This window comes from Nannobrachium achirus (genome assembly GCF_963921795.1).
Source record: "Nannobrachium achirus genome assembly, chromosome: 7".
In the NCBI taxonomy this organism is placed as follows: Eukaryota; Metazoa; Chordata; class Actinopteri; order Myctophiformes; family Myctophidae; genus Nannobrachium; species Nannobrachium achirus.
The window spans coordinates 16,546,922-16,566,941 of NC_137816.1; the positions used below are offsets into that span (position 1 = coordinate 16,546,922).

The following is a 20,020-nucleotide window of genomic DNA, read 5'->3' on the forward strand; positions in this document are numbered from 1 at the left end:
TCGGATCTCTCGTTCTGCTCGGGTATCGGAGCCAATTTTTCTAATAACAGGCGGGGCCGTTCGGATCGGATCCATCACGTCTCGGGGCTGATCGGGTAACGGTTCTCAAATTCCAAATGATAGACGGGGCCATATGGGTCCGGGTCCATTTCCCCCGGGTCCTTTTGGGTTCGGGTAGTTCAAATTGGACCCGTGAAGACCTCTAGAGTAGACCCTCATTGGCTTCTTTTTGACCATACTGTTATGGGGGTCCTAGAAATTAAAAAAAGTTGAGAAACACTTCACTATATTGAACAGAGCCTTCGATGTCATGCTCTGCATACTATGTTGAACAACTTGAAAACAGTCTGGGGTGTTCACAAAAGCATGGGTCGACAACAATTACCCACATTTGTTTATGAAAGTAAAATATCCTTTTAAGGTGGTCGCCAGCTAAATGGTCCAACATTGGCCAAGATGAAAGTAGCCAATCCACAAGCTTCAACTAAATGTAATGCCTCAAATCCTACAATTATAAGTGCTTTTTGGGGTGGGGGTCCTCAAATGTACCCGCAAGGGTCACATTTAGGTCTGTCATGCATTAATTTAATCAGCTGAATATCAACATACCTTGTAAAATGGATAGTGTGGTAGTTTCCAGCTTAACCATGATGCAGTACATGTTGTCACATATTGTACCTGGCAGACAGGGAGGGGGGGGGGGGGGGGTGAATTCACTGAAATGCTATGGCATCATTTAAAATGATCACATCAGGAGGGACCAATTGCAACTCTGACAACTTTACTGTTCTGTTATTCATCGTAAAAATAAAACGTTTTTTTATCATCATTGTTCTTTTATTGTTGTAGGTTAACCTGAAATCATAATAAACAGGCCCTCCACTTTGCATGATAACGTGGCAAAAGCCCTAATTTATAAAAATGAACCATACACAAGTTCAAAACACGGTGCAATTGCATGTTTAAGTACTTAGCAGCACGACGGTGCTGAACATAGCAGATCTAAAAGCTCTCCGTGCATAGCGTGGTCGGCTTTGTGAGCTTGTATAACACTGCAAGATCTGTTATTTTCAGCGTGCGACACCGTCGCCGTGCAAAATATAAATTAGGCTTTGTGGCTTGTGGCCTCGTCTTGTTGTTTTATGGCACTCAACATTCGTGTGCAAAGTAGAATATAATAGAATAATAGCTTACCGTGCGTGCGTTCGGTTCCACTCCAAGTCCACAGCTGTTAGCGTTAGCGGCATAGGTTAGCGGTTGGGAGTTTGAAGAAGAAGATGATGATGATGATGAAGTCAAGCGGATGTGACGTTTTCAAATAGCCTATCTACGTGCGCTTAACGTGCGCTTACGTGCTTACGTCATAAGCCCTGTGGAAATAAGCCTAACATAATACATTAAAATAATGCCCAGGCTATTACAAAAAGAAAATGTATTGTTTATTTATGTCATTTCTGAATTGCGTTATTTGCTCCATATGACATTGATGACGTAATTGCACTGAAAAATTACCATTAAAGGAGTAGTTCACCCCCAAAATGATTGATTACTCACACCATGGAGACTCTAATTCATGTATATATATATATATATATATATATATATATATATATATATATATATATATAATAATAATTATTATTATTACCCATATATATATATATATATATATATATATATATATATATATATATATATATATATGGGTAATAATAATTATAATAATTATTATTATTACCCTTATCGCATTCCTAAGTCAATAATTTGATAATAATAAATGTAGGGGTAGGGGACCCAAAGACACTTTGGGTCCCCTACCGGAATCAATGGGGGCTTTAGGCTTTATTGGCTTAGGAATGTGACAAAAAAACAAAAAATACATTTCCATGAATTCACGTCTCCATGGGGTGAGTAATCAATAGAAAAAAAGTCATTTTGGGGGTGAACTAGGCTACTCCTTTAAGAACCCAAAAGGAATGAGTGTGGTGTAATTAACCCGTTATGACTTGAGCCATACGACCTGGGCCTGATTCTACAAATGCCTTAGTTTTCAAACATTGTCATGCCAAGGTCCCCCAAAATGATGTATTTGAACACCACTTCGAGAGACATGTTATATTTAAAGGGTTGGCTGAGGTGGGATTTCTATATATTTGCTTTATTATTTACTTTATTCCATGTACTCTGATCTTGCCATTTGAAAGCCACTGTACTTAATTAAATGTGAATAAACGTGATGTTGAACAACATTTTTCATTCCAATATGTAGTGTGAAAATAGTTATTGTGAACTTCGGTCGCTGTTTCTCTGAAACCGTGCAGATCTTGTGACATCACTCTGACTCACTGACCAAGATGTAGGACTCCCCTTTTTGCCCTTATGCAGCATGGAGATCCCTGATGTCATCAATATTAAGCCCATATCTGGCAACGCCCATGTATCCATATATGGAAATCCCTGATGTCATCAATATTAAGCCCATATCTGGCAAAGCCCATGGACATATCCATATATGGAGATCCCTGATGTCATCAATATTAAGCCCATATCTGGCAAAGCCCATGGACATATCCATATATGCCATATATGGTGTCATCAATATTAACCCCATATCTGGGAATGCCCATATTGTAGTCATTGTATTTCCATATGACCTAATCAAACACTGAGATCCATACATAAAGACAATAGGGTATTTTACTAGTTTGGTACTTAAAATAAGTACTCAGAGCTACTCATTTTCTTAAAAGTGACACTGTGGATTCAACCTTTGTCTCAGAGGGTAATTTTTACTTGATGTAAATGTGAAATATTATAATTTAAGATCTAATATCATGGTAAGAAAAAAAAGAAATATTTTCTTAAAACAAAAATCATCATCTTGTACAATTTTATCTTCTTTAGAATATAATTTTTAAAACTAGACCAATAAGAATTTATGGCTAGATATACGATTGCAAATCTTGCTTAGTTCATTCATTTTTGCAGTGACATGCTTGTCTATGAAGCACTGATGAGGCATGCCTGGAAAGGCTTCCTTCTCTGGCTACAAGCTAGGCCAAAGATTGCACAAAGGTTCACCACCTGGAAGAAGCCCCGAGGAGCATTTCCATCTGCATAATTCATCTGTTTTTCATCTGATGGTCTCAAGTTAAGACCATATGATTTCCTCCCCACTACAGTATGTATGTGAACATATCAAATTGCTGATCCCCATTTCCTCTGTTACACCTTTAATGTTCCAGGTCAAAGGTGACCACCATTTTGGCGGAAATGAATGGGTAAAATAAACTATATCCAGTAGATCAGGGGTGGGCAACTTTGGTGATGGAGAGGGCCACTATATTTCCACACTCAGTCCAGAGGGCCACATTGCAAATAGGCCTACATTTTTATAAGTAATGTCCTACTTTGTTATTCTATGTCACACAAAAGTAGCAAAAATAGCCGATCTACAAGCTCAAAACGCGTCGCAGGGGTACGTTTTGAGCTTGTAGATCTGCAATATTTTAACTGGAATCCTGAAAAGTAACATTTTTTAAGCTACTAATATAGACGGAAGTAATTAAAGTGGGTCGTGTTTGCATGTTTGGAATTGTAACAGCAGAAATCAGTATTCTGATATTAACCTGCGGGCTGCATTAAATGAAGGTGATGTGGCCCCCGGGCCGCCAGTTGCCCATGTATGCAGTAGATGGAAAACGTACACACACGCACGCAAGAAGGAACATGATGCTGTGTAAACCTACGTAGGCATCTGGGGGGTGAGGCAGCATTGCTCCAGCTGCCATCCTCCAGGCACAATGCTGTCACAGTCAAACTGGGATCCAAGATGAAGCCGTGGTTACACTCGTAGGTCACCTGGCTACCAACGGTGTACTGGAAACCATGGAAGCTGCCGTTGCCCGGTGACTGGGGTATTCCGCAAGAGATAGCTGAGAGAGAGAGAGAGAGAGAGAGAGAGAGAGAGAGAGAGAGAGAGAGAGAGAGAGATGAAGAGAGACATTTCATTCAAACTGCTAGTTTCAAGTTGTTGTCATGTGAGAGCACAGAATTTAGCAATGGGAACTATCGTTCATTTCAGTGGACCGGATCATTCAGTAGTTTGACTGACGGACTGGGACCGGTCACAGCACTTCGTTCAGAGAGTGAACGATAATGCCTTTTCGTTATTATTCAGTCAGTTGGTCAGTCACCCTCTAGTCAGTCACCCCCTTGAACTGTGAACAGTCTCTCTTCAGCCAATCCCAAAAATCGCATTTGCAACAGATTTTTTTAGGAAGTGACCTTGTTCATTTCGTTCACCAAAAATAACTGGTTCATTTGAGCCGTTCGATCGCGACCGACACAACACTAACAGAATTACGCACTGGGAACAGACAATGGGCTTCAATCACTCTTCACTGTGTTCCTGCACCTAAGTAAAGACCGAGATCAGATTAATGAAAAACACACTAAGTATAAAAACATGGAAATACTCAAGTGAAGTACAAGTAACACAACATTTTACTTAAAGGGGAAGACCACCCATTTTCAATATTGATTTCAATATGTCATTAATATACCTTAGAGGAGTTGTGTGGAAATAAAATAAAAAGTTCCCAAACGGTACAACGGTGTGATGTCATCAAGTTGTACTTTACAATACAAACCCACAAATCAATCCTCCAGTTCTAGGCAACACAGAAGAGGGGGAACTTTTTTTTTTATTTCCACACAACTCCTCTAAGGTATATTAAGGACATAGTTCAATATTGAAAATGGGTGGTCTTCCCCTTTAAGTACAGAACTCCGGTGAACAGGGCTTTATTAAGGCTTTTCAGGGCCCTGGGCTTGGACCACGGGATAGCTTTGCATGTCATCTGTTCGACCAACTCTAACCCTTACCCTAAACCTAACCTCCGTGGGGTGAGTCGCTAACCCTCCCGACGCTCCTTTGTCGAACTGGCGGTCGTTCGAAAGAGCGAGATTTACCCTTGGACCACACTTCAGCCCTCCCAACGCCTCCCCACACTAAACTGCTGCGTCTCTAAACGCTGTAATTAATGCATACAGCTTTAGCTGCAAGACGCATGGGCAGAGCAGCGGGTGAGTCAGGTATTGAGGCATGGGATGCGGGAGAAAAGAAGTGAAGTTGATTGGCACTGCCAGGGTTTTTTGTGTCCGGGGACCCCTGTAGCTTCGGGCCCTGGGCTGTAACCTTGTGATTGTGAACCTGTATGTTAATCCAGGCCTGCCACTGTATCAAACCATGATGAATCGGATACGTTTGCATTGTTTAATGCAGTTTCACACCATCGCATAACATAAGCTAAACTAGTGAGAATGAAAATGAGAAGAAGTTTAAAGGGGTGGTGACATCCAAAAATAAATTTTGAGTTTTTTATGCTTTTTTTAATGTTTCCTGGCCTCAATTACACCAAAAAAACACCAACTTTTAACTTGCAGTCGTTCCCCTGTTATCTGTGGTTTTTTGACGATTTCTGCATAATGAGGCTCTGATGCTCTGATCATTGGCTCTCGGACAGTGTCGTCACTAGCAGTTAGTGCACCCCCCCCTCCTCCTGGGCTCTACTCTCTCCCTGTTTATATTTCTCCACAGCCCACGTTTTGAGGAAGTAATCTCTACATTATATTGTCCTTTAATCGTAAATATGGGCATATAAAATACATGTGTCCATTCAAATATCTTATTTACATCAATATCCTTCATATCAAGTAGTCAGTTTATGCTTTTGTGAAATAGTGAAAATCGCTATGTATCGCTATGTATTTTCCGCCCTGGCTGCGTCCTTGGACAGCGCCTCCCTCCTCATTACCGAGGCAGAGGACAGCGCTCTGCTCCCGGAGCAGCAGAGCTCCGTGGAGAGCCTACTATAACTCCACGCTGCCCTGGGCTCCCCCCCACACACACGGGCACGGCGACCCGGCGAGCAGACAGTAAAACGCTATGATAACACAAGCAATAGGTGGTTCTCTAAACGGAGGCATTTAGCCAAAGATCCGGTAACCTCGGTCCCGGGGTAAGAAAAAACATTCGCGACTCTCGATGCTGTTCGTGTGTGCCTCTTCAGGGCTCAGCTCAGCCTGTGTGTGTGTCTTGTACCAAAGCAAAGCAGCGAAACAAATGCATCGCGTCTGCGAACAATGCATGCATCTCTCGGTCAGTGTTGGAGCCGGGGCGGTCCTCTGTGTGTGTGTGTGTGTGTGTGTGTGTGTGAGTGAGAGAGAGAGAGAGAGAGCGTGCATGTGAGAGCGTGTGTGCGTGACTGCGTGTGCGTGTGTGTGGCCAGTGCAAGGGAACGTTTGGGTACCATAGTTTGAGAACTGCTGGCCTAAAGGGCTGAAGTGAGTGATTTGTATTAATAATCAAAATCAAAATGATTGTAGTGGAGAGATAAAGTGCATTTGCCTCTGAGATGTAGTGGAGTAGAAGTATAATAATTGAAAATTGGAAAAACTCAAGTAAAGTACAAATATTCAAAATTGTACTCAAGCTATAATAATATTTGTTAGAATGAGTGGGAGAGAGAGGCTCCCCTAGTGGTGATTATAGAGTATTTCAGGTGACAGACCGTTTTTCATGACACCTGAACAGAGAAAGAGACCATGGCTCCATGGAGTGGATTTTCAAGTTTAAACATTTTAAAACATGTTTTTAGGACCAGGGCAAAGACTTTTATGATTGGTAAAAACAGAATGTCATTTAACCTTTAAGTAATAGTAAAGCATGGCAGGATATGCTATAGCAGGGGTATTCAACTAGATTAGGCAGGGCATGTGGTGCTTTATACTGCATTCATGCATTTTGATGCACATACTGTAGGACAGTGATATTCAACTGGTGGCCTGTGGGCCAAATCCGGCCCCTGTGGAGTTTTCTTGTGGCCCTGTATCACATTCCAACTGGAACACATTCCATATTCTGACGATATATTCAGGATGGTTGGTTGTACAGGAGGACATTTGACTTTATGCTTTTCATAACCGTTAACTAAAACTACTACTACTACTGTGTAAAACCTTCAAGTGGATGAAGATGGAAGATGGACAGTGCACTACAGATGGAGAATTATTTGATGTAATGGACAACATCCTCTCACAAATAGTTGCTACAAATGGATGGAGATGGCATGGGATGAACGGACTGGCTACATGAAAAAAATAAAAAATAAAACGAATTAATTGAAAGTACTGAGATGTACATAATTAATCAAAGTAGACAAGATTTCTGGCTGTTGTGTTTCTTTGTACAATGAAAAAGGTCTTTATGCTGTACTTTTAATACTTATTGTACTTTTGATATTTAAAGTGATCCCTGATTTGTAAGCCATGTAGGCCTTAATATGTTATAATAACCCTCTTTAACCGAAATATACCTTTTAAAACACTTGGAATATATTCCTTTGAGAGAAAAAAAGTTATATGTTCAACCCCTGGGGGGAGCCATTGCACTGTTCGTCGCATGCAGTGATGACGTAGGCAATGCATTTTGGCTGGTCGGGCCCATAGGTTTAATATGGAACGTCAAAACAACGTTCTCTTTACAATATTTAAAACATTGTCTTGAAGCTCAGATTAACTGTAGTTAGTAGTGTGGTGCTTTTCTGTTCTGTTCATATCAAGTAGGATGTTTTGCCGTGCCTGTAAGTGTTTAATTCAACATCTAAAACCTGTTTACATCGCCATTTTAAATGGGCCCGACCAGCCAAAATGCATTGCCTACGTCATCACTGCATGCGACGAACAGTGCAATGGCTCCCCCCAGGGGTTGAACATATAACTTTTTCTCTCTCAAAGGAATATATTCCAAGTGTTTTAAAAGGTATATTTCGGTTAAAGAGGGTTATTATAGGACTTCCGGGTTGACGGCAACAGAGAATGGCAGGCTGAATCAACGCTCCTCCACTCACATGTAAATTATCCCCGAAATTATTTGTTTCAACACTCAAGAATCATCACTAAGTAAATGGAAGGGGAGAAACTCGGGAGGGCTGAAACTGGAAGATCCGCACGACTGCAGAAAGGCGAGAAATCAACCACGGGAAAAGAAGACCCGGCTAATGCTAAGCCTGCTAGCATGGAGGCTAGCACGGAGGCTAATTCACTGGCTGACATACATGCCGCAATCCAAACCGGTATGACCGCAATGCGTCAAGATATGAAGAAGGATCTAGACTCACTACGTGCCTCAATAAGAGAGGATATGAAGAAGGAGTTATCTGACTTCAAGGACGAGATTAATCAATCTCTGGGGGCTATCAGGAGTGAGCTAACGGCTACAACAACAAGGCTAGACAACGTGGAACAACGTGTCGCCGACGGAGAGGACCGCACCCTGGACGTGGAAGAAGCTCTACAGGCAATGATTCTACTACATGATTCAACCCATGCTAAGCTTCTAGACATGCAAATGCGCCAGCGCAGAAATAATATACGCATTTTTGCGGTAGATGAAGATGAAACGGAGGCTCTTAATTTGAAGGACTGGGTGACCACGTTCCTGATAAACAGCGTGGGTATCTCTGCTGACCTTGACCTGAAAATACAGAGATGTCACAGAGCCCTGGGACCAAAACCACCCAAGGAAGCCCCACCGAGATCTATAATAGTGAACTTTCTGGAGTCCACCACTCAGGAGCTTGTGGTTTCCACGGCGTGGAAAAAGGGAACAATTCTCTACAAAGACAAGAGACTTTTTATCGATAACGACTACCCACCAGAAATAAAAAAGAAGAGAGGCGAGTATTCTGATATAAGGAAATTACTCCAAAAAGAAGGGATAAAGTTCCGCACCCCCCCACCTGCTAGACTCAAGGTGCTGTTCGAGGATGGGACTGTAATCTACGATGACGCAAAAGAGGCTGCAGACGACCTGCGGAGGAGGGGCTACTCTCTACCTGAGGAAGGAGGACCGACATTGGAAGGTGGAGGACCGTCTTCTGAAAGAGGGAGGTCAGCCCCATCTGGAAGCAGACGACAGCCACCATGGACGAAGGTGGGAGGAGGCAAACGCAAAAATACCAATCGAGCAGAGCAGATACGAGAGAAGCTGCGCCAATTTCGCCACAACCCCCAGAAGAAGTGAAGCCACACCCGGGAATGGATCAGGTTTACAGACTTACTGAAGTACTCCGTTAAGGTTGTTTTCTCGCCTATTTACTTATTGTAGGATGACTAATTTAATTTACATTCCAGCTCAAAATAGTGTTCAGTTTAAGTGAGTGAGCTGTTATAAGCTGCCATAGCAAAATAGTATGCTATACTTTGTTTTCTTTGGGGCAGTCATATTTTCTGTTCCACAAAGGGGCCCTTTTCTTAAGGCAGGATTTCCCCTTAATTTTGAGGAGCACTTCTGTTCTCCAGTTATGGAAGTCACTTTTGGTTATCTCTATTCTGATGTGTTTAATGTTTACTGTTATGCTTTTTATTTTTTCTTCCCCTGGGTATTGTGTTGTAAGTTGAGGTGGGCTAACTTAGATAAAAGGAGACTACTGAAATGGGTTATCAGGATTACAGGGTAATAACGCTCAATGTCAATGGGTTACATAATCCGGTCAAAAGGAGTAAGGTAATTGCGAAAATGAAAAGGGAAAAATTACAAATAATATTTTGGCAAGAGACACATTTATCGGGCAAAGAGCATGAAAAACTAAAAAAGATGGGTTTTGTGAATACATTCTATTCTTCTCATGAATCGGGACGTAGACGGGGAGTGGCCATACTATTGTCTAATAAATAAAATTTTCAATTGGAATCACAGATTAAAGATAAGGAAGGACGTTATATTTTAGTCAAAGGAAAGATAGATAATAAAGAAGTGACTTTGTTTAACGTCTATCTTCCACCAGGTCATGATAAGTCATTTATCAAAACAATCTTTAATCTCTTAATTAAGGAGGCATCAGGAGTGGTGATCTGTGGAGGCGACTGGAATGTGCAATTACGTAAAATTGACTCCACAAATCAACACAAAAAAATCCATCATCACTCCGGTATTATGAGAAAGATGTTGAAGGAATCGGGTATGATAGATATATGGAGAGAGCTCCACCCCTCAGAGAAAGAGTTCACTTTTTATAGTTCCCCCCACTCAGAACACTCACGTATTGATTATTTTTTTGTTCCATTAACAGATATACATAGGATAAGTGAGTGCAAGATAGGTATAAAAGATGTATCTGACCACTCAGGTGTATATTTGACCTTGCACCTAGACAGCAGAAAGAGAAACTCAATATGGAGACTCAACAATAGCATTCTGAATGACAATTTATGCAAAGAATATATAAAGAAAGAACTACAGGATTATTTATTAAATAACGACAATGGAACGGTCACTCCAAATGTTTTGCGGGACGCCTGGAAATGTGTTTTGAGAGGCAGACTCATAGCATACACGGCACATAAAAAGAGGTTAAAACAAAATTGTCTGCTACAGTTACAGTCTAAAATGAAGGAATTAGAAACTCTGCACTCAATCCAGAAAGACTCACAGACATTAGCCCAATTGAAATGTCTTCGACAAAAAATAAATAAAATGTATGATGAAGAGAACGAGAAAAAAATGAGATTTGTTAAACAAAAATATTATGAGACAGGTGCCAAAGCTATGAAACTCCTTTCATGGAGATTGCGTAAACAGCAAGCGGATAGAAGCATTTATAAAATAAGGAACCCGAGAAATAATAGAATGTGTCACAACCAGGAAGAAATACAGCAAGCTTTTGAGACTTACTATCAGGACCTATACACCCAGCCGGATAAGGCGGATTCAGCAACCATTGCTAACTTTTTGAATTCTCTGGATCTTCCCTCAATAGGTGAACGGCAAAATAAGATATTGACAGCAGCGATTACTAGTACTGAGGTGGAAGAAGCCATCTCCCGGTTGAAGACAGACAAAGCGCCTGGTTCCGATGGCCTAACAGGGGAATATTACAAAATGTTTAAACCTGAATTAACACCTATGCTTCTCAGCTGCTTTAACTACACCCTTACAGAAGGACACATGCCCCCATCTTGGAGCGAAGCACTGATTACAGTCATTCCCAAAGAGGGTAAAGACAAAGTTGAATGTAGTTCATACAGGCCGATATCAATATTGAACATAGATTACAAACTGTTTGCATCAATTATTGCCAGAAGGCTGGAAGATGCTGTCGCAGACTTGGTAGAAATTGACCAGACCGGGTTTGTCAGATCTAGGACAACACAAGATAATATTAGGCGTACACTTCATGTGGTTGATTTTATGAGTAAGGGAAGGTCAAGTTCAACGCTTATAAGTCTAGATGCAGCCGCTGCTTTCGATAGCGTAGGCTGGGACTACCTTTACCAGGTCTTAGAGCGATTTGGGTTTGACGAGAAATCAGTGCAATGTATAAAATCACTTTATTCATCCCCTACGGCCAGAATTAAAGTTAATGGATATCTATCACGTCCAATAGAGCTTGGGAGGGGGTGCCGCCAGGGCTGCGTTCTAAGCCCCGCCCTCTTCGCGCTTTTCCTTGAACCACTGGCTCAGGCAATCAGGGAAGATCCAGAGATCCAGGGAATATCAATTGGGAATTCTGAATATAAGATAAGCCTATTCGCAGACGATATTTTGCTCACATTGAGTAACCCGGAGATGAGTATACCTAAATTGATGTCTACCCTGAGTCTATTTGGTACGTACTCGGGTTATAAACTGAATACACACAAGACTCAGTTACTTGCCTATAATTTTTCTCCAAGTTCAGAACTGCGCTCTGGATTTGACTTTAAATGGGATGCATTAGCCATCAAATACTTGGGTATTTGGATTCCAAAAGATATATCTAAAATATATGAAAAGAACTATGGTCCTGTTACTAAGTCGATTAAGGCTGATCTTGACAGATGGTCCCTACTGCCACTTGACATGTCAAACAGAATTGAAACCATAAAAATGAATGTTTTACCCCGCTATTTGTATCTGTTCCAGTCACTTCCTGTTACAATTCCCCCCAAAGATTTTAATGAATGGAACAAGATGATTTCACGTTATATTTGGAATGGAAAGAGACCCCGTGTTAAATACAAGACCCTACAATTACCCAAAGACAAAGATGGATTCTCCCTGCCATGCTTGGAGGATTATTTCACTGCGGCCCAACTAAGACCATTGATAGCCTGGTGTAACCCAGAATATTCAGCAAGATGGAAGGAACTGGAATTCAGTCAATTTGACATTCCTGCTCAGTCCATATTGGGTGATAAACGTAAATGGGCTCTCTACCAGAACAAAGTAAACAGGTGGACAAAGGTGGCACTGGGAACGTGGTTTAAGATCTGTAAAAAGTTACATCTGGATAAACATATACGCATACTGAAATGGGTGTCATTTGATTCTGAGTTTGTGCCAGCGAAGCTGGATAACAGGTTTAGGCATTGGGCATCAAACGGCGTAAAAGCCTATTGTACCTTACTCACCAGAGGTAACCTTGCGTCCTTTAGTCAAATGTCAGATGCCTATTACCTTGAAAAAAATGACTTTTACAGATACCTCCAGTTCAGGAACTATTTCGATGTGGAAATTAAACAGACTAAAGAACACAATCTGGTCAATTTATTCACAAGTGCATACAAAAATAGTGACAATGAACACCTTATATCACGAACGTATGCCATATTACAGAACTCTAAAGACCATTCGACTATAACAGTCAAACAGAAATGGGAGAAGGAATCGGGACTGGAGATATCTGAGGAGGATTGGGAGGCTATTTGGGAGGGTCAAATAAAAACTACTAACTCAAGAGCATGGCGGGAATTCACTTGGAAGAATACAATAAGGTACTTTATCACTCCAAAATTGAAAAGTTTACAGCAGGGTAATCAGGACCAAGGTCAGTGCTGGAGACAATGTGGTAAAATGATGGCAGACCACTTCCACATATTTTGGGACTGTCCTTCAATTCAGCCTTATTGGCAAGAGGTCACCAAAGAAATCAAGGCTATTTTTGGAATAGAAATTGAATGCTCTTTTGTTACACTGTATCTGGGGAAAATTCCTGACGAACTCATGACCCAGGACTCATATCTGTACAAAATCATCATGGCTGCCTGCAAGAAAGCCATCACACGGAAATGGCTACAGGCCACCCCACCTACTAAGGACGACTGGATTACAGTAGTCAACGAAATAGACACCATGGAAAGTTTGACTTTCTCTCTTCGGCTGAGAGCGGACCAATATGGGAGAAACTGGAAGAAATGGTTTTCTTACCTGATTCAAGATGACTCTCCACTAGATGGCGCCTTGTAACTGAGCATTTAGTAACTGACTTGTAACTCATTGATTGATTGTACATTTAAAAAAAAGGAAATGTTATCCATCATTACGTCTACCCTGTGATATAATGCCCACCTCAACACAATTTTATGTTCTTTTGTTTTACCCCTTTTCTTATTCCCTTTTAATAATTTTCTGATTGTAAGTGCCTTTTTCATATTTGTATGTTTATTGAAGATAATAAAAAATAAGTTACAAAAAAAAAAAGAGGGTTATTATAACATACTAGAAGCTGGGCCGCCCTTCGGGCGGCCCAGCGTCTAGTCGGCGACCTGGCCAACTCGGAACAATGTAAATAGGGAATGAATGCCCCGCCCTTTAATGCAAACCCCATTATACCTGTTTTCATAGGACCCGTTTTGACCATCTGTCTGCCTGTGTCCATTTATGCCCATATATGGAGATATCTGTATCTGTCTGTCTGTCTGTCGGCGTCCATTTTATGTCCATATATGGAGATCACTGCAGTTATAGTTCTGGGTCCATTTTATGCCCATATATGGAGATATCTGTCTATCTGCGTCCATTTTATGCCCATATATGGAGTATCTGTCTGTGCCTCCAACTGTGTTGCAGACACAGTGCCGGTTCCCCCTTTAATGCAAACCTCATTATACCTGTGGTCATAGGACCCGTTTTGAACATCTGTTTGCCTGTGTCCATTTATGCCCATATATGGAGATATCTGTATCTGTCTGTCTGCGTCCATTTTATGCCCATATATGGAGATCTTTGACCATCTGTTTGCCTCTGTCCATTTATGTCCATATATGGAGATATCTGTATCTGTCTGTCTGCAATCCATTTTATGCCCATATATGGGGGCATTCATTTTATGCCCATATATCATATGCCCATATATGGAGATCTCTGTATGAGTCAGCCCTTGTGCCGATACGTCCATTTATGCCCATATATCTGTGTAGCCCATATGGAGATCTGCCCATATGCCCATATATGGAGATACATAACCATGGCATTTTGTGTTGACTCATGTTGCGTACGCGATGTCAGAGCCTTTTATGAAATGATGTCACAATGAGTCAGCGCTTGCGCCGATTTCCTTCCGGAACAGCCTGATGTCAACAATCAGCTCCGCATAAGGAGATTCCGAACGTTTTGCGCCGTTTCGGAAAAAACGCGCGTCGGGTCGATTTCCTCCGGAACAGCCTCCGAACGTTTTGCGCCGTGAGTCAGCAGAAGTGATGTCAGATTGCCCATATGCCCTGCCCATATGCCCATATATGTAGCCCATATGGAGATCTGCCCATATGCCCATATATGGAGATCTCTGTATGAGTCAGCCCTTGTGCCGATACGTCCATTTATGCCCATATATCTGTGTCCCCTTTATGCCCATATGAGTCAGCAGTGCCCATATGCCCATATATGTAGCCCATATGGAGATCTGCCCATATGCCCATATATGGAGATACATAACAGCCTTTTATGAAATGATGTCACAATGAGTCAGCGCTTGCGCCGATTTCCTCCGGAACAGCCTGATGTCAACAATCTGCCCATATGAGTCAGCAGTGCCCATATGCCCATATATGTAGCCCATATGGAGATCTGCCCATATGCCCATATATGGAGATACATAACCATGGCATTTTGTGTTGACTCATGTTGCGTACGCGATGTCAGAGCCTTTTATGAAATGATGTCACAATGAGTCAGCGCTTGCGCCGATTTCCTCCGGAACAGCCTGATGTCAACAATCAACAATCAGCTCCGCATAAGGAGATGTAAATAGGGAATGAATGCCCCGCCCTTTAATGCAAACCCCATTATACCTGTTTTCATAGGACCCGTTTTGACCATCTGTCTGCCTGTGTCCATTTATGCCCATATATGGAGATATCTGTATCTGTCTGTCTGTCTGTCTGTCGGCGTCCATTTTATGTCCATATATGGAGATCACTGCAGTTATAGTTCCGGGTCCATTTTATGCCCATATATGGAGATATCTGTCTATCTGCGTCCATTTTATGCCCATATATGGAGTATCTGTCTGTGCCTCCAACTGTGTTTCAGACACAGTGCCGGTTCCCCCTTTAATGCAAACCTCATTATACCTGTTGTCATAGGACCCGTTTTGAACATCTGTTTGCCTGTGTCCATTTATGCCCATATATGGAGATATCTGTATCTGTCTGTCTGCGTCCATTTTATGCCCATATATGGAGATCTTTGACCATCTGTTTGCCTCTGTCCATTTATGTCCATATATGGAGATATCTGTATCTGTCTGTCTGCAATCCATTTTATGCCCATATATGGGGGCATTCATTTTATGCCCATATATGGAGAACGCGCGTGCCCGTGGGACGAACACCCATATATGGAGATCTTTGACCATCTGTTTGCCTCTGTCCATTTATGTCCATATATGGAGATATCTGTATCTGTCTGTCTGCAATCCATTTTATGCCCATATATGGGGGCATTCATTTTATGCCCATATATGCCCATATATGGAGAACGCGCATGCCCGTGGGACGAACGCCCATATATGGAGAACGCGCGTGCCCGTGGGACGAACGGTTCTCGAGATACGCGGATTACATATACATACACACTCACAGAGATTTTTTGTTGACTCATGTGGCGTACGTGATGTCAGAGCCTTTTATGAAGTGATGTCACAATGAGTCAGAGCTTTCGCCGATTTCCTCCGGAACAGCCTGATGTCAACAATCAACCCGCATAAGGAGATTCCGAACGTTTCGCGCCGGTTCGGGAAAACCGCGCGTCGGGTCGGGTCGAGACCCGGCACTGCACTCCGTGCCGCGGCGGGGAACGCGCGTGCCGAATCTGAAGCCGGTGGGACGAACGGTTCTCGAGATACGCAGATTACATACACGCAGACAGACAGACAGACAGACACGCAGAGACTTCTCGCATTTATAGATAGATTAAGGCCTACATGGCTTACTAATCAGGGATCACTTTAAATACATTTTAACATCAGATACCTTTCTACATGTGAAGTAATGCCTTTCAGTACATGTGCCACTGTTTTTTCCCCCGCCATGTTTAAACGTGTAAGAAATCATGAAGCAGTTGCACCCTTGTTACATGGTGGCTGGACAGCTACCTTCGCACCATAAAAGTAATAAAATAATAATATTTGGAATCTGGAATGGGGCTACAAGAAAGCCCAAGGGCCAGATTTCCAGGACTCCTTCTGGACTAATTAACCATCCTAAGTGTGTGTCCACTGTCCTACATCTGGAAACAACATGTTATCCAGGTTGTATCTTCATCAGATGGTAAGATTATACATTGCAATTGCATGGTGTTCATGTGATCAGTAAGTAACACTTTCTATACTTGACATATAATTAATTATTTAGATACCTTCTGCCGGGGTTTTTCCATTGATTGTACCTTATTTTGAAGACCCACGGAAGCCACGATCGTGTCCATGTTGTGGAAATTGACTATGTTGAAATATCAATCAACAATAGTTTTTCGCCATTTTACTGCAGAGCAATGCATAGAAGCCAACGGATGATATTCACTTCCTGATGACATCATCACTCAAAGGATCACGGGAGATTGAGTTTTCTTTCACCCGCGGGTCCCAATGATCGCACGTTACTGTTATTTAATATAAAAGCGATATTCCGACTTTTATCGGGAAAAGCACTCCGCGGCCGGGTTTGAAATCCTTTTGTCGGGAAAAGCACTCAATGTGTAAATAATGTAACTGCATAACCGCTACCATGGGTGGAGAGCAGGCGATGTCTCTGATCTGCTCTGCTGTTTGTCCTGCTCCACTGAGACATGATATTGCAAACACTTCACCACATTGCAGCCACACTGGCAGAGAGGGCAAACACACTGAAGACATACTTTAGTTTAAGCTTTTTTCATATAATATTTGTTGGCAAAGTTGAAAAAGGCTTCTTTTTATTTGGCTATGGGAGAGGGGGCTGGGCGCAAGGTTGATGTGAAACCTATATCTTTGGAGTGGATCGTCGTGAGTGGACAGGGATGTTCCCATTCTAGAAGCCCCGTGCTTGTCTTTTGAATGCTCCCGTGCGCAGATCCGAGCGACGCAGAATATTCAGCGATTTTTCAAAGGTACATGAAAAATATTATTTTTTCATGGCAGAGAATGAGTTAAAGACTATTGTTCCATTGCCCCATTCTCGATTACAACTATAAAACCTTGGAGGATATTGCATGTGTTCAGTAATGTACCCTCTACTAAAGCATGATTTATACTTTGGCGCAGTGGTGTTGATCAGTTGCAGATGTGACGTGCTGGGAGCGTGTAGATCAACAATTTAGGCTTAACAAAGCACGTTGGACAGCATCACATAATTTAATGTTTTGCCCTTATATGGTGTTTATGGGGGGCGTTTACCTGTGGGCGTTGCTTAATTTAATATATCAAGTGGCTAGGGCTGGGATGCGATTACAAATTTTAATCTAATTAATTACAGGCTCTGTGATTAATTAATCGCAATTAATCGCATTTTAATCGCACATTGATATTTGACCTGAGAAGCATTTTTTTTCAAGTAAAACATTTTTTTTTTGTACGAGTGAATTTTGTACGAGTTTTTTTATCTAAATTTCACATCCACTGGGCCAAGAAAAGCGCTCTGATCGGCTACCTCTCCCTTTGCGTTTGTTGTCTCTTCTTGGTTGGTGCATCGCTATGATCGGTATGCCCGAAACTGAAGGTTCTGTGGTGCAAAAACTAAGTGCAATTAAAATGCGTTAATTCTTTTAATCGTGTTAATTTCTGTAATTAATGAATCGCAATTAATCAGTTAAAGTCCCAGCCTTACAAGTGGCATATCATCATTCAGCACACATTGTGTTTCTACCTTGACATAACGGTGCTGGTATATCCCACTGGTACAACCCACTGTGTTTCTACCTTGACATAAAGGTGCTGGTATATCCCACTGGTACAACCCATTGTGTTTCTACCTTGACATAAAGGTGCTGGTATATCCCACTGGTACAACCCATTGTGTTCCTACCTTGACATAACGGTGCTGGTCTATCCCACTGGTACAACCCATTGTGTTTCTACCTTGACATAACGGTGCTGGTATATCCCACTGGTACAACCCATTGTGTTTCTACCTTGACATAAAGGTGCTGGTATATCCCACTGGTACAACCCATTGTGTTCCTACCTTGACATAACAGTGCTGGTCTATCCCACTGGTACAACCCATTGTGTTTCTACCTTGACATAACGGTGCTGGTATATCCCACTGGTACAACCCATTGTGTTCCTACCTTGACATAACAGTGCTGGTCTATCCCACTGGTACAACCCATTGTGTTTCTACCTTGACATAACGGTGCTGGTATATCCCACTGGTACAACCCATTGTGTTTCTACCTTGACATAACGGTGCTGGTATATCCCACTGGTACAACCCATTGTGTTTCTACCTTGACATAACGGTGCTGGTATATCCCACTGGTACAACCCATTGGGGTGGAGCCTGCAGGTGGCGTTGCTAGGGCCGACCAGACGGTAACCATGGTTACAGTAGAACTGTAACCTGCTTCCAGGACGGAGCTTGGTCCGGTTGACGACACCCCCGTTGATTGGTGGATCATTAATGCTGCAGTAGACAGCTAGACAGAGACAAGGACAACAGGAAACAAGGAGGAATTAAGAGCAGTGGTTTCCAACCTATGGGCCGGGACCCAGTGGTTGCCCGCGAGGGTATTGCAAATGGGTCCCCAAATAATTAGTCAACAGTATGATTATATTCATGAAAAATAAAAAATAAATACAAATTTGTTTTCATTGTGATATCGATATATGGCACCCCATCTTTAAGTAATAACTTAAAGATGGGGTGCCATGATTTGTTCCCCCTCTAAAACATGATTATCAGCTATTATGATTATAGTAGGAGGAAGATTTTTTTACCCAAAAAGTGTACAGAAAGAGTTAAAATTAGGTTTTTATGTGGCCACACCCACCAGTTCATTAAGTATGCCTGGTTGTCATGCTGGGTGGTGACCCAGCTGAAGTTAGCCACACCCACAGTGTTGGGTGAATGGTAAAAGGGGAGGGGTTGATTCTATGATGTAATTGTATGTGTTTTTGGACCAGCACTTTTGACCCACAAGGTGGCAGCCTCCAGGAAGAAATCCCAAATACAAAGTGAGTACATAATTGCTCATAACAACCACACCAGGGGGCCTAATGAAATACTGTCAACCTCCTAGACACATGAAAAACTCAAAAAAGTACAAAACTATGGCACTATCTTTAAAGTATACTATGTTGCTTCCACTGATCCAAGACAGAACACAATTCATTCAATTGATCATTAAAACCCATCCGAACACTTAAAGCTTTCACGACTTTCAAGAGGGCCCTGGTCGAGAAAAGACTGTGGGAAGCAAAGAATTACAGAAATGGACATGGAATTGTTAATGTGTGCTGACAACATGGCAAAACTCATTAGTTTTTGTGGCAGAAATGAAATGGCCATATACACAACGGATGATTAGTTCCATGTCTGCTATATTGAGGGTGGGGAAAAAGTTGGGCAAAGAAACTTCATCAGTCAGGTGCAGCCAACCCTTTGTTAGTAATGTGCTCTTCAGTTGGGCGGCAGCACAGCGCAAATACTGTCAAAGTTAGAAGCAGAACTGCTGGAGCATGAAGAACACTCCAGAAGTTTGATTACTCTCACTTTCTTT

The 20,020-nt window shown here is 41.9% G+C and overlaps 1 protein-coding gene across 1 annotated transcript in view; it reads right to left on the minus strand.

Annotated features, from left to right (window-relative positions):
• Positions 1-20,020, minus strand: part of LOC308288605 (CUB and sushi domain-containing protein 1) — an 803,860-nt gene that overhangs the window by 72,483 nt on the left and 711,357 nt on the right. Inside the window, 2 exon segments of the mRNA XM_080730076.1 lie at positions 3,750-3,935; positions 18,749-18,937. Of these exon segments, the coding sequence (XP_080586202.1) occupies positions 3,750-3,935; positions 18,749-18,937 (375 nt within the window).